At 42.3% G+C, this 21,015-nt stretch overlaps 1 protein-coding gene across 4 annotated transcripts in view; it reads right to left on the bottom strand.

Moving 5' to 3' along the window:
• The window catches only part of Pik3r1 (phosphoinositide-3-kinase regulatory subunit 1), an 81,635-nt gene that overhangs the window by 5,335 nt on the left and 55,285 nt on the right, over positions 1-21,015 (bottom strand). For 2 of the 4 annotated variants that reach the window (XM_070031275.1, XM_070031276.1), the window contains exons 5-15: positions 16,196-16,327; positions 15,229-15,430; positions 14,962-15,041; positions 4,428-4,530; positions 3,463-3,561; positions 3,192-3,372; positions 2,551-2,676; positions 1,481-1,623; positions 1,135-1,311; positions 962-1,030; positions 151-321 (exon numbers count right to left, since the gene is read on the bottom strand). In XM_070031275.1, coding sequence (XP_069887376.1) covers positions 151-321; positions 962-1,030; positions 1,135-1,311; positions 1,481-1,623; positions 2,551-2,676; positions 3,192-3,372; positions 3,463-3,561; positions 4,428-4,530; positions 14,962-15,041; positions 15,229-15,430; positions 16,196-16,327 — 1,483 coding nt within the window. Of the gene's footprint in view, positions 1-150; positions 322-961; positions 1,031-1,134; positions 1,312-1,480; positions 1,624-2,550; positions 2,677-3,191; positions 3,373-3,462; positions 3,562-4,427; positions 4,531-5,994; positions 6,187-8,072; positions 8,204-14,961; positions 15,042-15,228; positions 15,431-16,195; positions 16,328-21,015 lie in introns of those variants that run through there. The other 2 variants (XM_070031278.1, XM_070031277.1) reach the window with 2 other exon arrangements.

The raw sequence follows: 21,015 nt of genomic DNA, 5'->3' as shown, positions 1-21,015 counted from the left end.
TCCCGGTAAATGATACATTTCTATTAGACAATCCAGTCTATCACTTCATCTGTATTATTATACTGTAAGATTCTTCAAAGCTAGAACTTCTTAAAATCCTTATCCCCAGTGAATACTGAAACATGAATAAGAGTCTGTGAAGGTACATACACCACAGAGCAGGCATAGCAGCCCTGCTTGCTGCTCTCCCGGACAAGGAAAGTGCCATCTCGCTTCCCTCGCAAGAGGTTTTCCGCTTTGTTTCGGTTGCTGCTTCCCACATTCCACGTCTTCTCATCGTGGTGGGGCAAATCCTCATCGTCTTCCACCAGGGAGTATTGGCTATACAGGTGGGAGAGAGTTTCTCAGTGAGAAGCCTAGGAACTCCAGCCCACACCAGCGTCTCGCCTGGGAAAGGCCCCCTTGTCATTCCCATCTACTGCTTGTCCCTCTCATCCCAGTGACCACGTGGCTGACTCAGCACCTCGGCTCTCACTTGACATTTCCTCTCCTCAGATTAACCTCCAACTCAACATCCTAGGGCAAGGAGTTAGCAATAAGTTATATACTATCCCCACAAAGTCAGCAACAACCCTTAGGTACCTGGGCAGAGGGGAAAGTTACTAAATAATTTTGTTTATCTAGTTTAGACCAGGAAATACACTGGCTCAGACGAGGGCCAGTTCTCTAATAATTTGAACCAAACATAAAAATTACTCTTCAGAACGTTTTACACATTTTTCTTTCCCTTTGATTGTTCCAAAGGTATCTGGGGATTTTGATTTTTCAGATGTTCAGGAACATCATGGGCAAAAATAAACCCATGCTCCCCTTGGCTTTTACATCCTTTTTCTGAGTTTATACACTTCTATAAGTTAATACACTTCTATAAGTTAATCAATAGAATCCCTCATGTATTAGAAAAACCCAGTCAGTCATATCTTTTCCTAAAACTAAACTCCCAGGTTTGGTCACTACTCACTCTTCAGTGTTTTCATTGCCCAGCCACTCGTTTAATTTCTTTTGCCGAACTCCTTTTTGAGTCAACCACCTAGAAAAACAAACACAGATTTGGAAACAAAATTAGCACGAATCACTCATCTTTAATGGTCGCATCAGTTGCCATTCACCTCCAGGTCCCACTTTGACACTCACATCAAGTACTGGTCTCTCGTCTTTCTCAGCTGAATGAGATCGGGCTTAATGCTGTTCATGCGTTTGTCGATCTCTCGGTACTCAGCTGCCTGCTTCTTCAAGTCCTCCTCCAGTCTCCTCCTGCTGTCAATGATTTCACTTATTCGAGACTTTAGCTTATCGTAATTATGCATAATCCTACGAGCAAGAGAAATGTATACAAACAAAGCTTTATTTAGCTATTATTTTCCTCTTATGACTGTTAAGTTATACAAGAACATAGTGTGAGATCAATGGTCTAACCAGATTTTTAAATTTCTGGTTATTTCGAGCACAAGGGCACTGGAAATGCTCCTGGCTCCCTCACCTCTGAATTTCTTTCTCATTCCCTTCACGTTTAAATTTTTCTATGTATTCTTTGCTGTACCGCTCCTGGGTCTGACACTGTTCTTCAAATATTTTTATGGTTTCATTAAATGCTTCAATAGCTGTTCTTTTCATTTGGATTTCCTGCAACAGAAATTGAAAAAGAAATGTCATACCCTTCACAGAACTATTTCTTACTGCAAGATCCTGTCAGAACATTTGACTTGTATCATCACCTAGCTTGTAAGCATAGTCATCCAAGTATCATGAAGGAACCCCTCAGCTAGCAAGATCTGCAAATATTTAATTCCCATATGGCCATTAAAAATAGTATCCTCCAGGAAAAAGAAACAGAAGAGGCTTTTTCTTTGTTGCTCTTTTTGTTTTTTTTTTGTCTTGTTTGTTCATTTATCTGTCTTTGGGAGGTGCGGCAAGGGGGGATACAGAAATGGTAGAACAAAGGGTGAACAAATACAGCAGTGGAAGTCACTAGACACTACGATGAAAATGAACAATACAGCTTGTGGGCAGGATGGAAGGGAAGAACGGTGGGGGGAGGGGTGACACTGTTGAAAAGGAAATGTACTCTACCTGATGTATGTTAACTATAACCCTTCTGTATGTCATTTTTATAATAAAAAATTTTTAAAAGTGTCACAGAAACGCATAATTTCTTTTGGAGAATTTGTTCAATCTATGCAATACTAATATAGTTTCTGTCTTTCAAAAAGCCATTTATGTGGGCAGCATGCACACTGCCCACTGCTGGCTGCCCAATGACTGGCCTGAAAAGGCACGAGTCTCTAGAAAACACCACAGAAAACTGTAGTCTCCTCTTCTCACAGCATGGTGTTTTGGCCATGAAGCCTCCATTCCAGAGACAAAGCTGCGACATTTGCAGTTGCAAACAGAATTCTCCAATTGTGAAGTGTAAGGTTTAGATATAGGCCTAAGCAATCAATTGTGACTCACAATGTTCTCTCTCCTTCCCCTTTCATCCCCAAATCTCAGCTGTTTTTATACCTTTTAAGAAAGTTAGTATCTTTAGTCCAATTTTCACAGAAAACTCACCTGGGAAGTACGAGTATATTCTTCATATAATCTATCATATTCCCGACTTTTTTCTTGAAATTGAGTGTTATATTCATGCAATTTTTTTCCTACAGCTTCAATATTATCTTCTTTGACGACTTGATCCTAGAAAGATTAGAGGGGGGAAAAATGCAGTTGATTAAGTATGAAAGCCAAGCACTGGTGGCTCATGAGCCAGCCCTGGTAGGAAAGTTCATAAGACTCCTATTTCCAACTAACCAACAAAAAGCTGGAAGTGGAGCCGTTTTGCTCAAGTGGTTAAGAATGAGCCGTGAGTGAGAGAGCAAAGTAAGAGCATGAGGCTGCAAGTATTGCACCAGAAACAGTATTCAAGTAATAAAACAGCCAATATGGAAAAAAAAATCTTAATTATATAAAATTGCCACTTCACGATCATAAGGTTTTTCCAAACCTGAAGTTAATCTGTTCTGTAAAGTTTTCTAAACTTTTCTTTCTTTTTTTTTTTTTTTTTTGAGACAGAGTCTTACTATGTGGCCTGGAACTAATAAGCCCTTCTATCTCAACCTCCTAAGTACTTGAACTGTAAGTATATTCTACCATTCCCGGCTATGCTTTCTAAATATGAAAGTATCTTGAATGAGGAATTCAGTTTTGATTACCTGCTGGTACTTGGATACTGGATAAAGTAATTTCACATCCAGTTTGGGGTTGTACTGAGCTAGAGATTCATTCCGGTAGTGGTTTATTAATTCGACCACAGAGTTGAAGGTTAATGGATCAGAGAAGCCATATTTTCCATCTCGGTGAAATATTTTGATTAATTTGTTATTTCCTCCTTTCCTGTAAATACAGCATAAAAAATAATAGTATTAAAGAAATGCTTTCATGTCAATGCAAATACCCCTATTCCAGCCTCATCTTCTGACTCACCTTAGTGTAAGAGTATAATCCCCATGCATTTTAGTAGATGCATCTCGTACCAAAAAGGTCCCATCTGCTGTATCCCGAAGTTTTTCATTTACTTCTTCCCTGAAAAGAACAGGACATAAGGTCAGGATTCAGTATTTGTACATGTTTTTTTCTTCATAGACTTTATTTCTGCAGGGATGAGGATCAGAGCATCTTATCCATGCTAGCCAAATATTCCACCCATGAAACACATACACTCACACCCATACCCCTAGCAGACTACTTTCGAGCATAGATTTAGGTTCATAGCAACAGTGAATGGAAAATACAGAGTTCTGCTCCCATACATCTGTATTTGGGTCTTGCAGTTTTCAGAGGTTACTAATTATTTCCTGTTGTTGTTTTTTTTTTAATAGGAATGTTGTCTAGTCTTAATAAAAACAGGCTATGAGAATTTAAAAAAAATTAATGAACTCATGCTCTGACTACTCATATAGTATACAATAATATCTCTGACAAATCAGCATAAAAATCCATCCTGATTCCCAGCTCCTCACTGACCCCCTCCCACATAACACCCCCCCCCAATAAAGCTAAGAAAACAGTGTGATTTTTTTGTTAAGACAAAAAGTGTCATTTTTTGTTAAGACAATAACGTGACATTTTTTGTTAAGACAATAACATGATCTCTTAAAGTTGCTTACTAGAGAGAGGCTCTCTACCCTCAGCCCCATCATCCTGCCTGGTGCTTCACTGACAACTCTGTCGGTAATGAAACTTCTCAAGTATTTAATTTCCTATGGCATCCAGCACCCACTGTTAGCCAGTGCTCGCTGACTTTTCGCGTCGTCTTTGGAAGAGAACCAACTATGCTTCATGCTTTTGTTGGATGATATCCTAAAAATGGAACTTAGCAAGCTGGTGCTTTTCTGTCTCTAATCTAAGCCTCTCTGTATCTAGGGAAAATGAAGGCTGTGTGGCCTTACCTCGAGATATCTCCCCAGTACCATTCAGCATCTTGTAAGGCCATGTTGCTGTTCATACCGTTGTTGGCTACAGGAGTGGGCTTGGGGGGCTTGGGAGGCAGTGCTGCAGGCAAAGGAGAAAGAAAAAGTTGTGTGTCATACAAACTCCAGTTGAACATTTAAAATAAGACCTACATTTCTTGAGATAAGTAACATTTCCATTACAACAAGGAGGGGGAAAAAAAGACACCAGTAATCCCCAATTCTATGAATCACAGAAGATAGTTTCAACAGGAATCTTTTAGAGTATGGCTCAAAAAGAAACAAAGCTGAGGAAAAAAAAAAAAAAGAGTTGACAGGTAGAGACAGACCTTGAAGACTAAAAACCAAATGGAGCTGGCCATGTGAAGAAATTCCAAAGTAAATCCAGAGTCATGACATCTTCTACATCATGATTCCAGCTCTCTTAAAGTATTATCAGTCAAATTCATGTATAAAGTACGAAATTATGAACAGATGAGCAACAGGAATACAGTGAGTTAGTTTTAATGTTCTCTTATTTAATTGTAAAAGACTAATTTGGCTTCCCTCTGTCCTGCACAAAAGCTGTTGCAGTAACTTAAAAAAAAAATCTACAGCAATGTGTTTTAAGAGGAGGAATTGGGTTTCTCTAATCTTAGCATTTCAGGCACTGTTCTGCCAAAAGCCACTTTAAGAAACTCATCTGTGACCTAAATCTCCTTGCTGTTCATGATACTACTGGGCTGGCTAAATTGTGCTATATATGCCAGGTCTGATTAAAACCCTATCCCCCTTCCTCAATGTCAAATCAGCATTCACAGGAACTACTGACAGAGGCAACGGCTGCAGCGTTTCTAGATTTAAAAAAAAAAAAAAAAAATTGGGGGAGGGAGAATACTGAAAAAAAAAAACAATTTTTAGGAAATAAACATAGGATTTTTAGCTAAATTTGAAGCTGTAAGTTTTCAAGCACTGTAACTATTTTAAGTTATGCAAAATGATTTCAGGTGCCTAGCACATTTTTTTTTACAAAGTCTAGGACTAAACAGTGGAAAGCCCACTTTTTTTCACCTTAGTATTTTAATATGAGGCAGAGAGCAAGCAAAGTCTGCACTTCTGATTTAGAAGAGTTCAGATCCTAGAGAACTGAGTTTCAATCACTGCTACATTTTTACATGCTTTGTAAAGAACCAAGTGTTATCACTGCCAAATACCACACTGTTCTCATCCACTGCTAGCAGAGAAAAGCAGCACAAAGGACACATCCTTTTAATTAAAGGAACAGTATCTAACAAGATAGCCCAACCAGCAAAGGACTACGATTAACAAAAGACACTAGTGAAAAAGTAGCATCGAATTCACATCCATTCAAGTTAGAATCAGCCTTCACCCCACCACACAGCCGGAGCTGGCTGCCTCTTTTCACAAACAATCAGTTTGTCAACTGTCAACTTATCAAACGTGGAACAAATGAATAAAAATATCCTCAAGAGGATCTGTTAAAAAATGCTTTTAATTAAAAAGCCACAAAATTAACTAGTTCTCTCCATTAATCCTTCAGTATTACCTGGTGGATCCATTTCTATATAAAACATCAAGTCTGTGCCACAGTTTATATCTGTCTTGGCATATTCTAAATCCAGGTCTTCCATAGTCCAAACAGTGTTGTACATTTGTGCGAGAGTTTCCTTGGCTGAGACCAGTTATAAGAAAAGAGTCCGGCTTTCTTTGTAATGGTGTCTTGGAATTCATTTTAAAACCTATAAGGGGGCTGTACTGTAACCTATTACATCACACATCCCAGCCAATCAAGTCAGGAAAATGTCACCAGACCACTCCCGCTTCATCAGTTGTCTCCGATGCCAGCCTTCAGAGTCCCACCCTTACCAAGAACCTGCATGTACCACAGCCGCACCGTCTACACTCTCATCTTGTCCAAAGGTGTTTAATTTGACTGTTCTCCTGAAGCAGTGAGTTCTCTAATTCCCTTTTTATTACTCTTTGCTGCATGGTACGTCCGGCTGTTGGCAGGCTGACAAAAGCTGATATGCTGCAGCTTGTAGCTTTTTTTCCTCCCCCAGTCCATCTGGGTTTATAGATAGCCCAGGCATTCCTTGCTAGGAAAATCTTACAAAGGCATCAGAATGCCATCCTTAAGCTTTGTTTTACAGTTGTTAAATATCTCCCACATTTATTAAAAGGAAAAGGGATCAAGAGCTCTGAAGATTCTATTCTGATTTTCCATAATTCAAGTTCAGAACTTACATGTACCCCATTAGGAAGAACAATTAAAATCTACAGACAAAAACTCTTCCTCCACTGAACATTTCAAAGTTAAAAAAAAAAAAGACTTCATAGGTGAGCCATGAAAATTCTTCACAGGAATAAAGTCTATTAAATACTTACTATTTGCATAAAATGGAACGGTCACATTAAAAGCAGTTCAGTGTTTTTTTTTTAAATGAACCTGTGTAAGAAGCTGTCTCCTCCAAACAGAAACAGGCTACATTTGAAGATGCCGAGTGGTGGTGTAGAGATAAATTTTTTGTGCAAGGTATTTCACCAGCCACCCGTCCTTCAGTGAGTGCTTGCAGGAGAGGGTGATGTAATCTCCCCCCCCCTTTTTCCCTTTTCCCTCTAGCTCAAATGCCTCACTTTGGGAACAAATATTTCTTCTTAGCAGTATATACGGAAATGGATTTCTCTGCAAATCACGCCGCATATAATTGTCACTCACTGGAGTCTAATGTATATTCCCATTGTGAGCCAACGTCGTCTCTTGTGCCACCCACAATATTATGATGTATGTGTGGGAGAAAGCTCCCTCCAATGCAAATGTGGCTCACTGGAAAAACCAGAGTGGGTTTTGTGGCCGATGTACATGTATGTGCCATGTATTTGTGTGACAGGTGAGGGAACAGGAAAGCAGAAGCCCTTTGGACTTTCCATCAAATCTGGGATCATACAGTACACCAACGAGTAGACCAAGGCATTCTACTATCTCCAGGTGCTGTTCACCTGAGAACCTTCTGCCTAGGGTGGGGTGGGGGGGAGGACACAAGCATCCCATCTTTCCCCAGCCCTTACCTTTTCTATTTGCCTACGGGTTTAGGTAAATCTAAAACCTGACCTTTAAAAGAATGGTGGAAAGCAGCCCGTGGTGGTGGGGTATGTTGCTCTGTTGGACCAAAAGATGCTGGCCCTGTCCCCACCAGTAAGGGGCACAGTCCTCCCAGCAGCGCTGCCTAATCAGCCTCGGGTGGCCCGTTGCATTGGGGTCACTTGGAGTAAGCCAGCCAGGCCGCCCGTTCCATGGGGGAGTCCCGGGGAGACAGGTGATTTTTCCACTGGCTGTAAAGCCCTTGGCGGGGAGGGGGGGAACTTCCAGCCCAGAACGTTCTGATCAGCTCCCTCTCAACTTCCTAGCTACCCCCCTCTCATCTGCCCTCCCCCAGCCCCCCCCCCGTAGCGACCCCCTGGAGCACTGGGGGGGAGCGTCCCCCCCCATCCCCGACTGTCCTCCCCAGGCGGCGCTAACGGGGTGCAGAGAGCACACACACAGGCGTGCACGCACCCGGCTCCACGCAGACTAGACCGGGAGGTACAGCCGCAGGGGGCGGCGGCGCGGGGGGAAAGGCAACTTACTTTGCAGGTTATGCATGGCTACGGGTTCCCTTTGCAACGCCCGCATCCGACAATAGAAAAAAAAGAAGGAAAATCCGAAAAATAAGACCCCCAAACGCTGCTGCTCTTCTCCCCAAGTGGGCCGAGCCCCCGCGGTTCCCCCCTCGGGCCGGGCGCTGCGTGGCTCGCGCTCGGCAGGGGAGCGCGGGGGCGCGGGGACCAGTGCCGCCCCGCGCAGCGCAGCGCAGCGCCCGCCTCCGGGCTGGCCGGCCGGCCCCCCGCCGTCCCTCCCCTCCGCACCGCGTGCCGCGGCCGCGGGCTCGGGCCCAGTCGCGGCCCAGCCCAGCCCAGCCCAGCCCAGCCCAGCGGCGGGCGGGTCTGCGCGTCCGGCAGCCGCTCACGGCCGGCTCCCCACGGAAAAGCCAACCGGATCTCACTACTGAACGCGGAGGGAACGCGCCCGGGCGCTCGCCCCCGCCGCCTCTCCCCCATAAAGATCACAGCTTCATGATTAACTCGGGCAGGTTCGAATATGTGCTGAGCCAGGGATTTCGGGGTTGGGGAGGGGAGGCCCCCAGTCAAAGTTGTCGTGGGGCTGACAAATGGCAAGAGCCAGACCAGCTCGAGGAGACCAGAAGGCCATGGTAAGGGGGACCTAAAATAGTCTCCTCCTCCTCCGCTGGCAGCCGGCCGGGGCGCGCGCTGGCCAGCCGGCCCGCTCAGCTCGCCCAGCTCAAGGAGCCCGTGGAGAAGCCGGGCGCTCCGGCGAGGCCCAACACAGGAAGTGGCGGAGCTAGTTCAGCAAAAAATAGAATCAAAGCCTCCCTTGTAAAGGCCCGAGAGAGACTCCGGGCCCGGAGCACGGCGCCGCCCCGCGCGCGGGCCCCCAAGGTCGGCCACGCAGGTGTCACAGGGAGGCCAACACACATCACACCCCCCACGGCCCAGAAGCTGGGGTCTGTCCTCAGGAACACCCCAAACCCCATGGCCCTGAGATATTTGAGGGGGCCCCCTTCGAGCCCGGCTTGCCAGGCTGTGACTTTCTAATAATGGAAAGGCGCGTGTCCCGGCTCCTGGGGCGGGGGCCGGGACAGGAGGGTGGCAGGCCACACCTTTCCAGTAAGCTCTGGTCCTTTATTGAAGAAAAGTGGCAACGAATCCTATTTGGGACTGTAGGCTACTCTTCTTAGGCTTCCACATAGAAGGTTCTTCATGTTCTGAGAACAGTAACGGCAAATCCCAGAGTCACGGGGCCTTAAAGCACACATAACTTGAGAGATGACTCAATTCACCTTCGTGCTACATAAAATATAACCCACAACCGGACAACTGCCTTTAAACTACGTTCTCTGACCGCTGCTGCTGCCCCAGCACCTTGCCAGGGAAAGCACAAACTAGTAAGTGAAACCAAGCTAATTTCTTCTAAGACACATGCAAAAAATTTCAAACTGCAGCGAAACTCTGGCTTTTCCTGTTTCACTTTTCGGCTTACCTATCATCCACCATCCACAAGGGCCAACAGCTGTATAACAGCTTCAGGCTCACCGGAAATACCCAGCAAGGGTTGCTAAACCCAAAGCCAAAATTATTTTACCAACTCCCCTTTGGAACAACTTATTTTTCCAATGGAGCCAGTGAGTTGAGAAGAGATACCTGGTTTGTTCAGAAAATACCCCTCTCTCTTCTCTGAAGCTGCATCATCTAGCCCTATTTTTAAAAACAGACTTTCTAAAAGGTAGAAATACTGGATGCATCCGTTTCTAAAGACACCTGTCTGGATTCACACAGTGAGTCATGTCAAAACCTTCAACCACTAAAATGCTCTCTACGTCTGACAGTACATTTTCTGTTTCATAATAGATGTAGAAAGTTTGCTTCAAACAAATTTCTCCCAATGTCTAATCATCTGTAGAGGCTCTATTGTATTACTGAATCTGTGAACTCAATCTTTCCCACTGAATTTTAGTATTTGGAAAGTGATCTCTGTAAGACACATGCTTTTCATTAGCTTAAAAAGGGCGCCCTCTGCTGACGGTATAGAATAACTCTTGCTGGAGAGAAACTGTATACTGTAAAATGCCACACAGACTAATCAACATATCTGTACAACAGCCATTCAATCCATACAAATCACTAATAAAGCAAAACACAGATTTCTTAATACTTAGGAAACAATTTTCATGTGGCTACGAAGCTCCTTTAGAAAAACTTGTGTGTAAATGCCAGCATTTATTTGGGACCTCAAAGATCCATCCACACTAGAAACCTGTTACACACAACTAAAGACTAACTTGTTTTCTGGATTCTCCAAGACAATTATGTATCCCATTTCCCCAACCTTTTGTGAAACTTCACTTAGGAGGCAAAAACAACCCTCGATTTTGTTTTTCAGCAGATTTAATATGCTTGTCAGGAAAATGTCACCATCATTAAAATGTGTGAAGGTTTCAAAGGAGTGTTCAGTCTGCGTGAATTACCTCCAAGCAGCCAAAAGCCCCAAAGAAGCCTGAAACCTAGAGGGCCTGGTGCTTAAAGGTTTCCGTGGGCTATCACCAGGGAACGACCATTTAAAGGGGGGTGGGGGGGGAGGGAGTAAGAAAACATTCAATGAGCCAAAGTCTTCATTTAAATGTAAAACGAATGCCTTCCCTTCATACTTTTTTAACTTAAGACAATTTAGACAGAAGGGTCTTTCAGGAAGATGCAAATTCATGGCTCCACATCCAATGCTCTTAGTGACTGCAGGAAGGAAAAATGTCCACTTCAGTTTATAAATAAACCCAGGTTTACATATGTGTAAAACCTGACACATTCTACCAGCGATATAACAAAAACATACACCCATCACCTGGCATAAGGAGCTCCTCCCCAGGAGACAAGAGAAAGCTACTCTGAGAGAAACAAGAGCAAAACTGTGGAACTGTACTGGGTCACAACTGCCCACTGAGGTGGTCACATCGCTTCATCGCCCAAGCAAAACGTACTCGTTTTTATTAAAGTTTAGGGTGCCTGGCCTCCATTCTCTTCTGCCTGTCTCAGTACGTGTGTACACTTTTCAAGGCTTCATTTCTCACCCTGGTAACAACCTCCTAATGTCAGACCACATTTGAAATCCAATTTTTAAAAAAATCAGAAAAATGCAAAAGCCCTTTGAAATTAAATTCTCTCTCCTCCTGCTACTTAGGTGATTGCTTTAGTCTTGGTTGAGAACCAAGCCCAGAGCATTTAAAACAAGATTTATGAATCAGGCTCTTCAGGACGAATGTTGTGCAATGTGCTGATGGTTAAAAATTAACATAGACAGGTGTAGAGGGGCAGGGGTGAGAAAGAGCCATTTATTTTCTACTCTAGCCTTGAGGGTGCAATATTAGACTCCAATTATGCTCCATTAATATTTCTGGATATATCCGTGAAATATGAAATATGTAAACACACTTAGGAAGGGTGGCATTCAAAGGCACCTTGTCTTAAACAGACTTGTTTTTTTTTTTTTACCTTGGTTGCCTTATACAAATCTTCTGTAGCTACCTAAGTATGAGTAGGGTGACTATTACATATAACGATTCCAGCAAATCTGCTGTTCAGCAGACTTTTAGTAACAAAGAGAAACTATCAACAAAGTTCTGAAACCTACTGTGTGTGTTACCTTTGCAAATCTGTTTCCCTCTATAAAAGAACTCTTACTCCACACAGCTATTGATACATTAAATGACATGGTTTCTAAAACTTCTTTGAAGATTGTGGTTTATCAGAGTCAAAAAAAAAAAAAAAAAAACCCATTCGCTAGGTTTTTCACTATACTGTACCCAGATCTGTGCTAGATATAGAGAAAACTCCTTGTCCTTCAGAAATATAGTTACATGGTTAAAGTATAGGAAAAACTACAGGACCGGTAAGTACATGAGAAGGGGACCTGGGGAACTGAATATATTGAATGGGTTGTCTTAACTTGCACATAAAGCAGGGCTAGGACCTACTGAGGCACAGATGAAGTAGATGGTAGTGTTCGGGAACACTGTACAGTTGGACATTTTGTGCACTGTGCAAAGGCACCTCAGACAACGTTACAGGAAGAGTGGTGCTGACATCCTGGTCACCCAACCACCAAACTACGTAGCTCTGTTTATGTCAGTTCACTTAACCCTCAAAATAACCCCAGGAGTGAGGAGGCTCTGTCCTCATTCTATAGGCTGGAAACAGTCTGGCAAAGCTGATCAACTTGAGGAAGAACTCGGCAGGTAAGGAACAAAGAGCTGAGATTCCAGATCTCTCTCTCTCTTCAGAAAGCTCTGGGTTCTTCCCACCTCCTATGTGGGGCTTTACCTTGAAAGTGACCAACACGGACTGGGGCTCTGCTCACTATGCAGAGTTTAGCTGATGACGTGCTGCAAGCTTCAGAAGACTTTTTGGCTGGACACTAAAATGCTATCGTCTCCTTCCTTCATTCAAAGTGTACCCTTTTTTTCAAGGCCCAATTCAAGCCACATTTCTTCCATGAACTTTCTCTTTCTGGTTAATTACTCTAAAAAGTCACCCACTGCCTCCCTCAAATTCATACTGTAATCTGATTAAGTATGTAACAAGTATGTAATTAAATCTATGTGCTACCGAGGTCTCAAACATCATCAGCTTTATTATTTCAAATTCTATCTGCTAAAAATGAAAAGATGTCTATCTGCCCCCTAATAGATGGGTACTTTTGGTGAGCACCTAAATATCATTCAAGTACTCATTTCTATTCATAGCAAGTTATCCTAAAGGGCTGATTTATTGCCAGTCGTTGGCAGTGAGCTGCTGCTATGCTTCGAAAGCCCTCAGGGACCAGCACAGGCTGGGGCTGTGAAGAAGGACATGCTGCATTCCTACCAGGCCTAAGAAGTCACTCTAGTGCCAAGCCTTTGCACTAGAGCCATCCAGAGTGCAAACATGTTCAGGAAGGGGGTATTTTCTCTCACCCCTGCAAGGGAGGAAAAGTGTTTTCACAAGTGAGAGACACCACAGCATCCATTTCCTTCCAAAGGGTCTATATAATTTTCAGTGCCTAAGATAGCCTGCAAGAGAAAATGGCTCAGCTCAAGTTTATACATTAGATTTAATTTTTCTTAGAAGAGGCTGCATGAATACTTGGATGATCTAGCCAGCGTTCAAGGCTTTGTCACTCGTCAGCAGAGCTGATGGAACTAATCCTCCTTTGAGATCAGCACAGAAATTTCTTAATAGAGGAATGGAGGATCCCTTGACATATCAAGCCACTTTAAGGTACATTTATGAGAACAGCTGCCAATACATTTTTGCTTTGGTGAAATTAAGCTGAGATTGATAGGAGACATTTCATTAGTTTTTAAGTCAGATTAGTCAAGTCCTACCACCGGGTCTACCATACCTTGTGTGCTAGAAATTCTCAAAAACTTCAGAGACAAATCAATTTGTGGGTATCTGTTAAACCCTTTCTGGCTTTGAGCTGCCTGTGTATCCAGGGATGGGGTGTCACTGAGAAAACCAGGATGACTCTCAGCCCTTCATGTTAAGCAGGGCTCAGCTTTCCCTCCCCTCTGACATAGCTCAGCACTGGTCAGGAGAGAGGGAAAGATATGCCATGGTCTGCAACCACTCTTTGCCACTTACCACAAAGCCCTTGAACACAGAACTCCCAAATCCATTATCAAATGACTTCAGCAGTCTTACACCCTACACCATCGTCCTAGACCACATCTGTGGATAATTAAGTACAGTTTGCCTGCCCTGTGGGCATCGGTGTGAAACAGTCCATTTCTGTTTTTTCTGCTCTCTCTCCTTTTATTAGGGGCTTGTCCCAATTCCAGTATCTTAAGCAGTTATCTATCCTATCCCCTAGGCTATTCCTGAAGGTTGCCCCATCCAGAGGGGCAAATAATCCAACTGGCTATGAATCACCTGACTGAAATGCACAATACAGATCTCCATTGTGTAACACGGGTCCCTAGTTCCCTACAGCTGATCATACAGACGCATCACCTGTCCAAGTTGTCACCTGTCCAAGTTACCTATCTTAAGTAACAAAGGCAGGGGTTCCACTTCCACACAGGTATAAACCAAGACCTCAAAGAAGTACCTTCAGCAGTCCTAAGGTGAAGTTTTTGGACCAGGAATCACTACTCTAAATGACCAGATTCTGTTGGTTAGATTTTACCCAGAGGCACACAGCCAAATAAGGTTGCTTGGGCTCTCTACAGTAGAAGAAAAATATATCAGTTTAAATTAAATCCACTGCTTGCTCAGTCTACATTTCCTGCTTTGTTAAATGGCTAAGTGAGCTCCAGACTGCTTTCAAAGAAGTGTCTAGCCTGCTCTAAGTTGCTTCAGAGAACCTGCTTTCATACTGCTTGCATTATTGAAAATGTTTATTTTGACAGACATTTCGCAGCATACTTGGTTCCAAAACACACATTCCAAAATATTTTAAATTATATAGTAATTATAAATCCCCTACTTTGTACGTATTAGAAAGAAAAACAAAAATGTCAACAACTAAAATGAACTCCATAACTTTATTCAACAACCAGAGCTGGGTCCAAGGACCTTTCACAATCCACATCTAAAACCAAGAGGCTAACGCAGGAGGAGCATGGATTTGAGGTCACCTGGGCTAGGTAACAAATTCAAGGCCAGCAGATAGTGGCTCTGACTAAACAAACAAGCAAGCAAGCAAACAAAAAGACAAAACCCAAGATAACTTAAAATCTGCAATGGCTGAAATTCAGATAGCTACCACCTGCATTAACACTCCACTATTTTTTTCCTGTGGAGCCATTACTATAGATTGTAATTGTACCAGGAAGTTCTATTACCTCAGAGATGGAACACTACCATTGTTAAGACTCAAAAACAATGAACAATAAATAAGTCAATGACACATGTTGCCAAGCCTTACCTGGTGCTGGCTGTCGCTCATTCCATTCAGTTGAGATTAAAATTTCTATAACTTTTACGAGGTTTTCAGTATTATCAGAGCTGTAAGAGAGGGCTTTTATTAGTCACCTTATCCCACAAAGCAAGCTTGTTTTCCTTAGTGCACACTGCAGTGATGTGAAAGTCTGCGTGTGGTTTGCATCTATGAACCAGGATCTTTACAGTCCTAGGGACCCTCAATTTATACCCCTAATGCCCACTAAATGCACAAATCACTTCTTGCACTTACCTGGCTGCTGGGAATCTGAAAAGCATAGGGCTGAAAATTTCGGAAAGCACTCTAGCACTCAAGAGATTTTTGCTGGCATTTTGGGAGAGCTTGAAGAAATGCTTTAGCAAATACTGAAGTGTAAGCCAATACTGATGAGGTATATTAGGCGACCTAATGAGCTTCTTCAACAGCTGGATGTAGTCTTCAGAGGTTTGTACTTCTGTAAGTTAAAAGGAAAAAAAGAAAGAAAGAAAAAAAAAAAGAATGAGACGATCTTTAGATAGCAATAAACTAATACCTCAACCATTTCTGCTCTTTCCACTAGCCACAGAGGGAGTTGCTCACAGCATTCTCAGGAGAGGTATGCAGGGCATTTGTCCTTCTCATAAAGATGTACTATGAGAAAGTAAAACTCTCAAGTCAAATGAAAATGCAAGAAACTCCACTTTAAATAAAACAAAAAACCAAGAACGAAAAACACAAGCTGTTCAGGGTGTGCTGGCAAAAACCCGCCCTGCATTCAGCAGCTCAAAATGATTGGCTCATTCTGGGGAGCATCAGATAAGTATCAGGGGTTAAACTTTGAAGGTTATGAACCACAATTTCCTGTCCCCAAAGCACCAAAGGAAGCGCCTTAGCTCCTAACACTCCTCCCCCCATGAGTTTTGTTATGGTTACTTGGGGAAGATGCCCTTGAATCTGACACTAGTACTTGGAGCACCATGCCCCTCACAGACATACATAGTAGTCTTTGTAATACTGATCAAACGTGAACAATTAACCAGTTCAACTCATGGCCAGGCTTCTAAGCCAAGGAGAATCTGGAGTTTCTATCTGAGTGAAGGAGGGAATTTTCAGTGGCACTGAGGGGGAAGGGTGACTTATCATGAATACTCTCTAAAGACAAACAGTTCTGTAGCACTTTGTCGTGTATGTAAGCACATCCCCGGCTCAAAGAATGGTCAATGAGGTTGAGGAAACAAACCTTGGGCTAAGGAGATCATTTCACTGTAAACAGCTACTGGAATGACAGGATTTGGTAAGTCCAGGAGATAACGTTTGAAAGCATCTGCTAAGACGTGCATATCAATCATGTCTAAGTCCATGGAGGCAGCATCTAGAAAAGAGACGTTTAAAGAAATATTTCAAACCTCTTTTTCATATCTCAGTTGGGCCAATTTTCCAAATATGGGAATGTCAGTGTGACATAGGAAAGGACATAATGTAAGGACAAACACTGGAATATTACTAGCAGCGGTGTTTCTCATAAAGCCTTGCTCTTAAACTTTCAGTGGCGTGATAGTCCCTTGTATATGTCTGCCTGACACATTGCAAGCACTGAGCATGTCTGGCCACTGAGAGCTAAACTTGCCATGAAACATCTTCCCATGCTATAGTTCTGGGTGAATTCTGCCCCTTCAGATGCCTATGTTAGGCATCTAAAGCCCCAATCCTAAAGAATGTGATGATATTTGGAAATAGGACCTTTAAGAGGTGACTGGGTTAAAAATGAGTGGACAGCATTTTTATAATAGGAGATTATGACACACAGAGACAGCAAGAACATGCAGAGGAGACACAGTGAGAAGGCAGCCATCTGAAAGAGAAGGGAAGACAGCAAATGAGCCTGGAGCTTCATCTGAGGTTTCCAGCCTCTGGAAGTATGAGAAATGCATTTCTATGTCTATTTTTGAGCCACTTGACTTGTAACTAAGAATGGTCCAATCTAGAGATGGTGGTCCTATAGCAGGAAAATGAGAAACACAAAACACCAATTCCCAAATCCCCTTGAACCTGAACTGACGAATACTACTTCCCAGAATTGACAACATTTTTATTTTTATTTTTTTGGTGGAATTTGGGCTTACTTGCTAGGCAGATATTTTTTTTTAATATTACACAATTTTAATAAAAATGTACTAAGATTAAAATTGACCCTGTAAAGAAAAAAATAGATGTACATAAATATGAAAAATGAGAAGAGGATGCTTGTTTTATTTGCTAGGCAGATATTTTATCCTAGTAGTCACACCCCTAGATCTCCCTCTCCCCCTTTAGTTACTTTTTAGACGAAGTCCTGCATTTTTTTCCCCCAAAGATCAGCCTTAGACCCTTATCTTCTTATTCCTCATTAACTGCTGTTATTCCAGGAACATACTCCTTTCCAGAATTAACAAAATCTTAACCTGACAAAATAATAGATTAAATAGTAAGATATTATAGAATGTGAGCTTCAGTTTTCAAAGTAGCCATACAAATAATTTTGAAATGTTTTTCCCCACTACTAATAATCGAACCTGTGGACATCAGATTATCTCAGAAGAAAGATAAAATGAGCATCTGTCCAGTAAATCCCTCAGCTGGAAAAAGAGGTCAAGTAATTCTGTAAAGGAATGATACTAATAAAAAGCATTTTCTGTACACTCAACAACGTATATACAGCATTCTGAGGTCTTGGATGGAAAGTGGTGCCATGCCCAGCAGGAAGCAGAGATGCTGGAAGCAGGAATGACCATGGGCAATTAGAAACCAGGAGACACATGCGGTTTCTGTTGAAGAATGCACATTGGCAAAAAAAAAAAAAAAAAAAGGGCTAAGCTAAATTACCTGGGAATCCAGGAACTCAGTGCAGAGAAGATGGAAGGATGTGTAAAACATCACATTCTCCCACCTTTACCAATGTGAGTGCTGAGAGTACACTAGAAGGGAGTATGGACAAGAATAAATCGCATCTGAGGCAAAGTGATGAGATCTGTATGTATCCTAATGCAATGAAAAACGAGCAAGACATCATCAAGCAATGCTGTAACTTGGTGGTTGCCTGAGAGAGAATGAGAAAGTATCCCTGTCATTCCAAGGTGTTAGCATGTGTGAGGAGAAGGTGCTATCCTGGATACCTGTGACAACAGAGGAATGCCAGGTCAAGACCCTAGATACAAAAGGTCCTTGCACAATGTTATATACAGGCAAAGGTTATGTAAGATAAATCATGCCACATTACAAAGCTCTAAGAAAAGCCAGCCAGGTGTAAAACATGGAAAGGAATTTAAAAGGTGAAAAAGCAAAGTGTTGTATCACCTAAATGTGCTAGAAAGAACTAACCAAAGACATATCACGTTTCCAGCAAGTATACAAGAACAGTACTAGGTCTTTTCATAAAGGATCCACGTTGAAAGTTTGCAATTACTAGTGTAATTAAATACTGTCAAATAAGATGGTACATGTTACCACTACAGGAATGCTCTACAGTCACCAACCATTTGGCTTCTGGCCCCCCACATACTTTGCCCTTGCATGCTTCATTTAATGTCTCTTTGCCTGGCAAATTAGTATCACTGAATTTGCTCATCCTGAAAAATCTGCTAAACTATTTGGCAATGTGTATAGGACATAAGATGCTAGATGCAGGCAGGGTACCCTCTGTGTTCCTGCAGAGCTAATGAACAATCCCTCCATCAGGACTCTTGGCAAGCAGTCTGGCAATTATGCATTTCCATACAAGACTGAGGTTGCCCCAAGGGAAGGGCTGCAGGTCTCATGTGCTCTCCCAGCATTCCTCTGTGCCTACCACATAGAATGTGCTAAATGTTTGAAGACCGAACAACAGAAGTCCTCAGTGATGCTCATTCCTCAAAGCCCTTCTTTAGAACACAGAAGTGCATTCCACAAAACCTTTAGAATGTTTGAATGAAATTGGCATGCATACACACACACACACACACACACACACACACACACACACACACACACACACACACACACACACACACACACACACACACACACACACACACACACACACACACACACACACACACACACACACACACACACACACCCCTTTGCTTAAACCCACTATACATCAAATTCCTCTGGAGTTAATGACACAGTATGTGTTATTATATTTCTGGAATGCATCTTCTAAAATTCCTTGGGAGTTTTCAACTTCTGCTCCACAAGACTTCTCTTCTTCATTGACGCTAACCTAACAGACTCTTTCATTAGCTCTCCACAGCTATCATGAGATAACTTTTGAGTAGTTACATAATCTCTTTAGTTTCAGTTAGGGGAGGTGGCATTCTTTCTCTTCACTCTTCATTTCATCTGCTCATAAGAGGTTAACAGTATTCCTCCCTCCCACTCTAAGGCATCCCTCCCCACTAGATCGCTATCGAGGCTCATGGCTTCCCCCCAGGAGTAGGCGGTGAGTGAGAGACCAACTAGCAAGGTTTGGAAACATTCTTGACTGTCATAAGTAGGGCAGAATGCTACCAGCACCTAATGGGTAGAGGCCAGGGATGTGGCTAACCATCTCCTAACACACATGGCAATCCTCCTCCCTTCTCCCAGTTAGTTACTCAGCCTAAACAGCAGTAGTGTGGAGGCTGAGAAAGCCTGATTCAAATGAAGAAACACTAAAGAGAGTCAGAAGAAGATCTATATGATTAAATCTCAGATGAGATAAGAATGAAGCAATGGTTTTAGGGCAAAGTAGGAGGGGCAGGAGAAGACAAGAACTCTTGGGGCCATAACAATATGTAATAACTCACAGCTTTACCAGTCAGCCACTGAAATGTTGGAGAATTTGTTTACCTGAGAGTCAGCTTTCTTTCTGTGGAGTAAAGGCCACTCATACTTACAAGGTTAGCATATGGACAAAATAAAATGACTTAGCAGGTGTATAGTCCCTCACAGTTGTCATTTTCAGAAACTGAAAATTCACAAAGTTGGTTGGAAGGCAGGATTTTTTCCTTATCTTGGAGCATCCTGCAGGATAGTATAATATTTGAAAAATCTACAAGCTGGAAACAGTTTTGGCAAATCCTTTCCCAAACTTAGATAATGCTTACTTTTGGGTGCCATAACAATTCACTTTCATAGCACAGAATCCAAAGGACCCAGGTTTCCTACATGCATGTGTTTCTGATGTCAATGGGGGAAGAGAACTGTCTGTCAAAATGCATTGCTGACGTGAATCTTGGTTGTTTACATCTCATAGGTGATGTGGAAAAAAAAAAAAGTGCTCCTTTTAAGCTGGCTTTGTATCATTTTGTATTGGTCCCACTAAAAACCTAACCACTACTTTTCAAATAGCATGCATTACATTGGTTTCTGAAGTCTACACATTTCCTCTGACTTTTATCATGCCCAGTGTGACTAATTTTCTGACCAGCAAATGTATCTCTTTCAATTAGCTAAGGAAATTCTAACAGTTAGAAATACAGAAAAGCAAGTCTTTTCACCTTGAATTTTCTACTAATCACCTACTCTCTGGGAAATACAGTATCACAGAAGAAAGGAGGAAAAGCCCTGTATATGGAAGGCTGTTCCCTCCTTCCCCATACAAATAGTAAATTAAGTTTACAAAGGCTGTTTTTTGTTTTGTTGTTGTTGTTTCAAAACATTTGGGCAGTACATTTCAAGGGATAGTATTTGCTGTTAAACATCTAATCATACCTTTTACAGACGTTTTTTTCTAAGTTGCCTAATTCTAAAGCTACTACACACTTGGATTCTTCTTTTCTAAATCCCTGTGGGCAATCCTATATGAATTCTACTTCTGAAAGAGCTTCTTCCAAAACTGAAAGAACCAGAATTGGACTCCTTTGGGTTCAAACATTCCAATTTAGTTAAAATGATATGAAGCACTAGGAGTGAAGGATTTGAGAGACTTTAGGAAAAAATACTGGGAGTGAATGAAGGATTTGAGAGGTTTTGTAAGTTGATATGAGATGTGACTTTCTAGAATGGTGGCCAAGAATTGGGGAAACCCATCTACTACTAGGCTGCATAATTAGTGTCACC

This window comes from Dipodomys merriami, unplaced genomic scaffold (genome assembly GCF_024711535.1).
Source record: "Dipodomys merriami isolate MVZ:Mamm:240054 unplaced genomic scaffold, mDipMer1.0.p SCAF_20, whole genome shotgun sequence".
NCBI classification, from domain to species: Eukaryota; Metazoa; Chordata; class Mammalia; order Rodentia; family Heteromyidae; genus Dipodomys; species Dipodomys merriami.
Note: the sequence above shows the minus strand (reverse complement) of the source record. Positions and strands in the feature narration are given on the sequence as shown.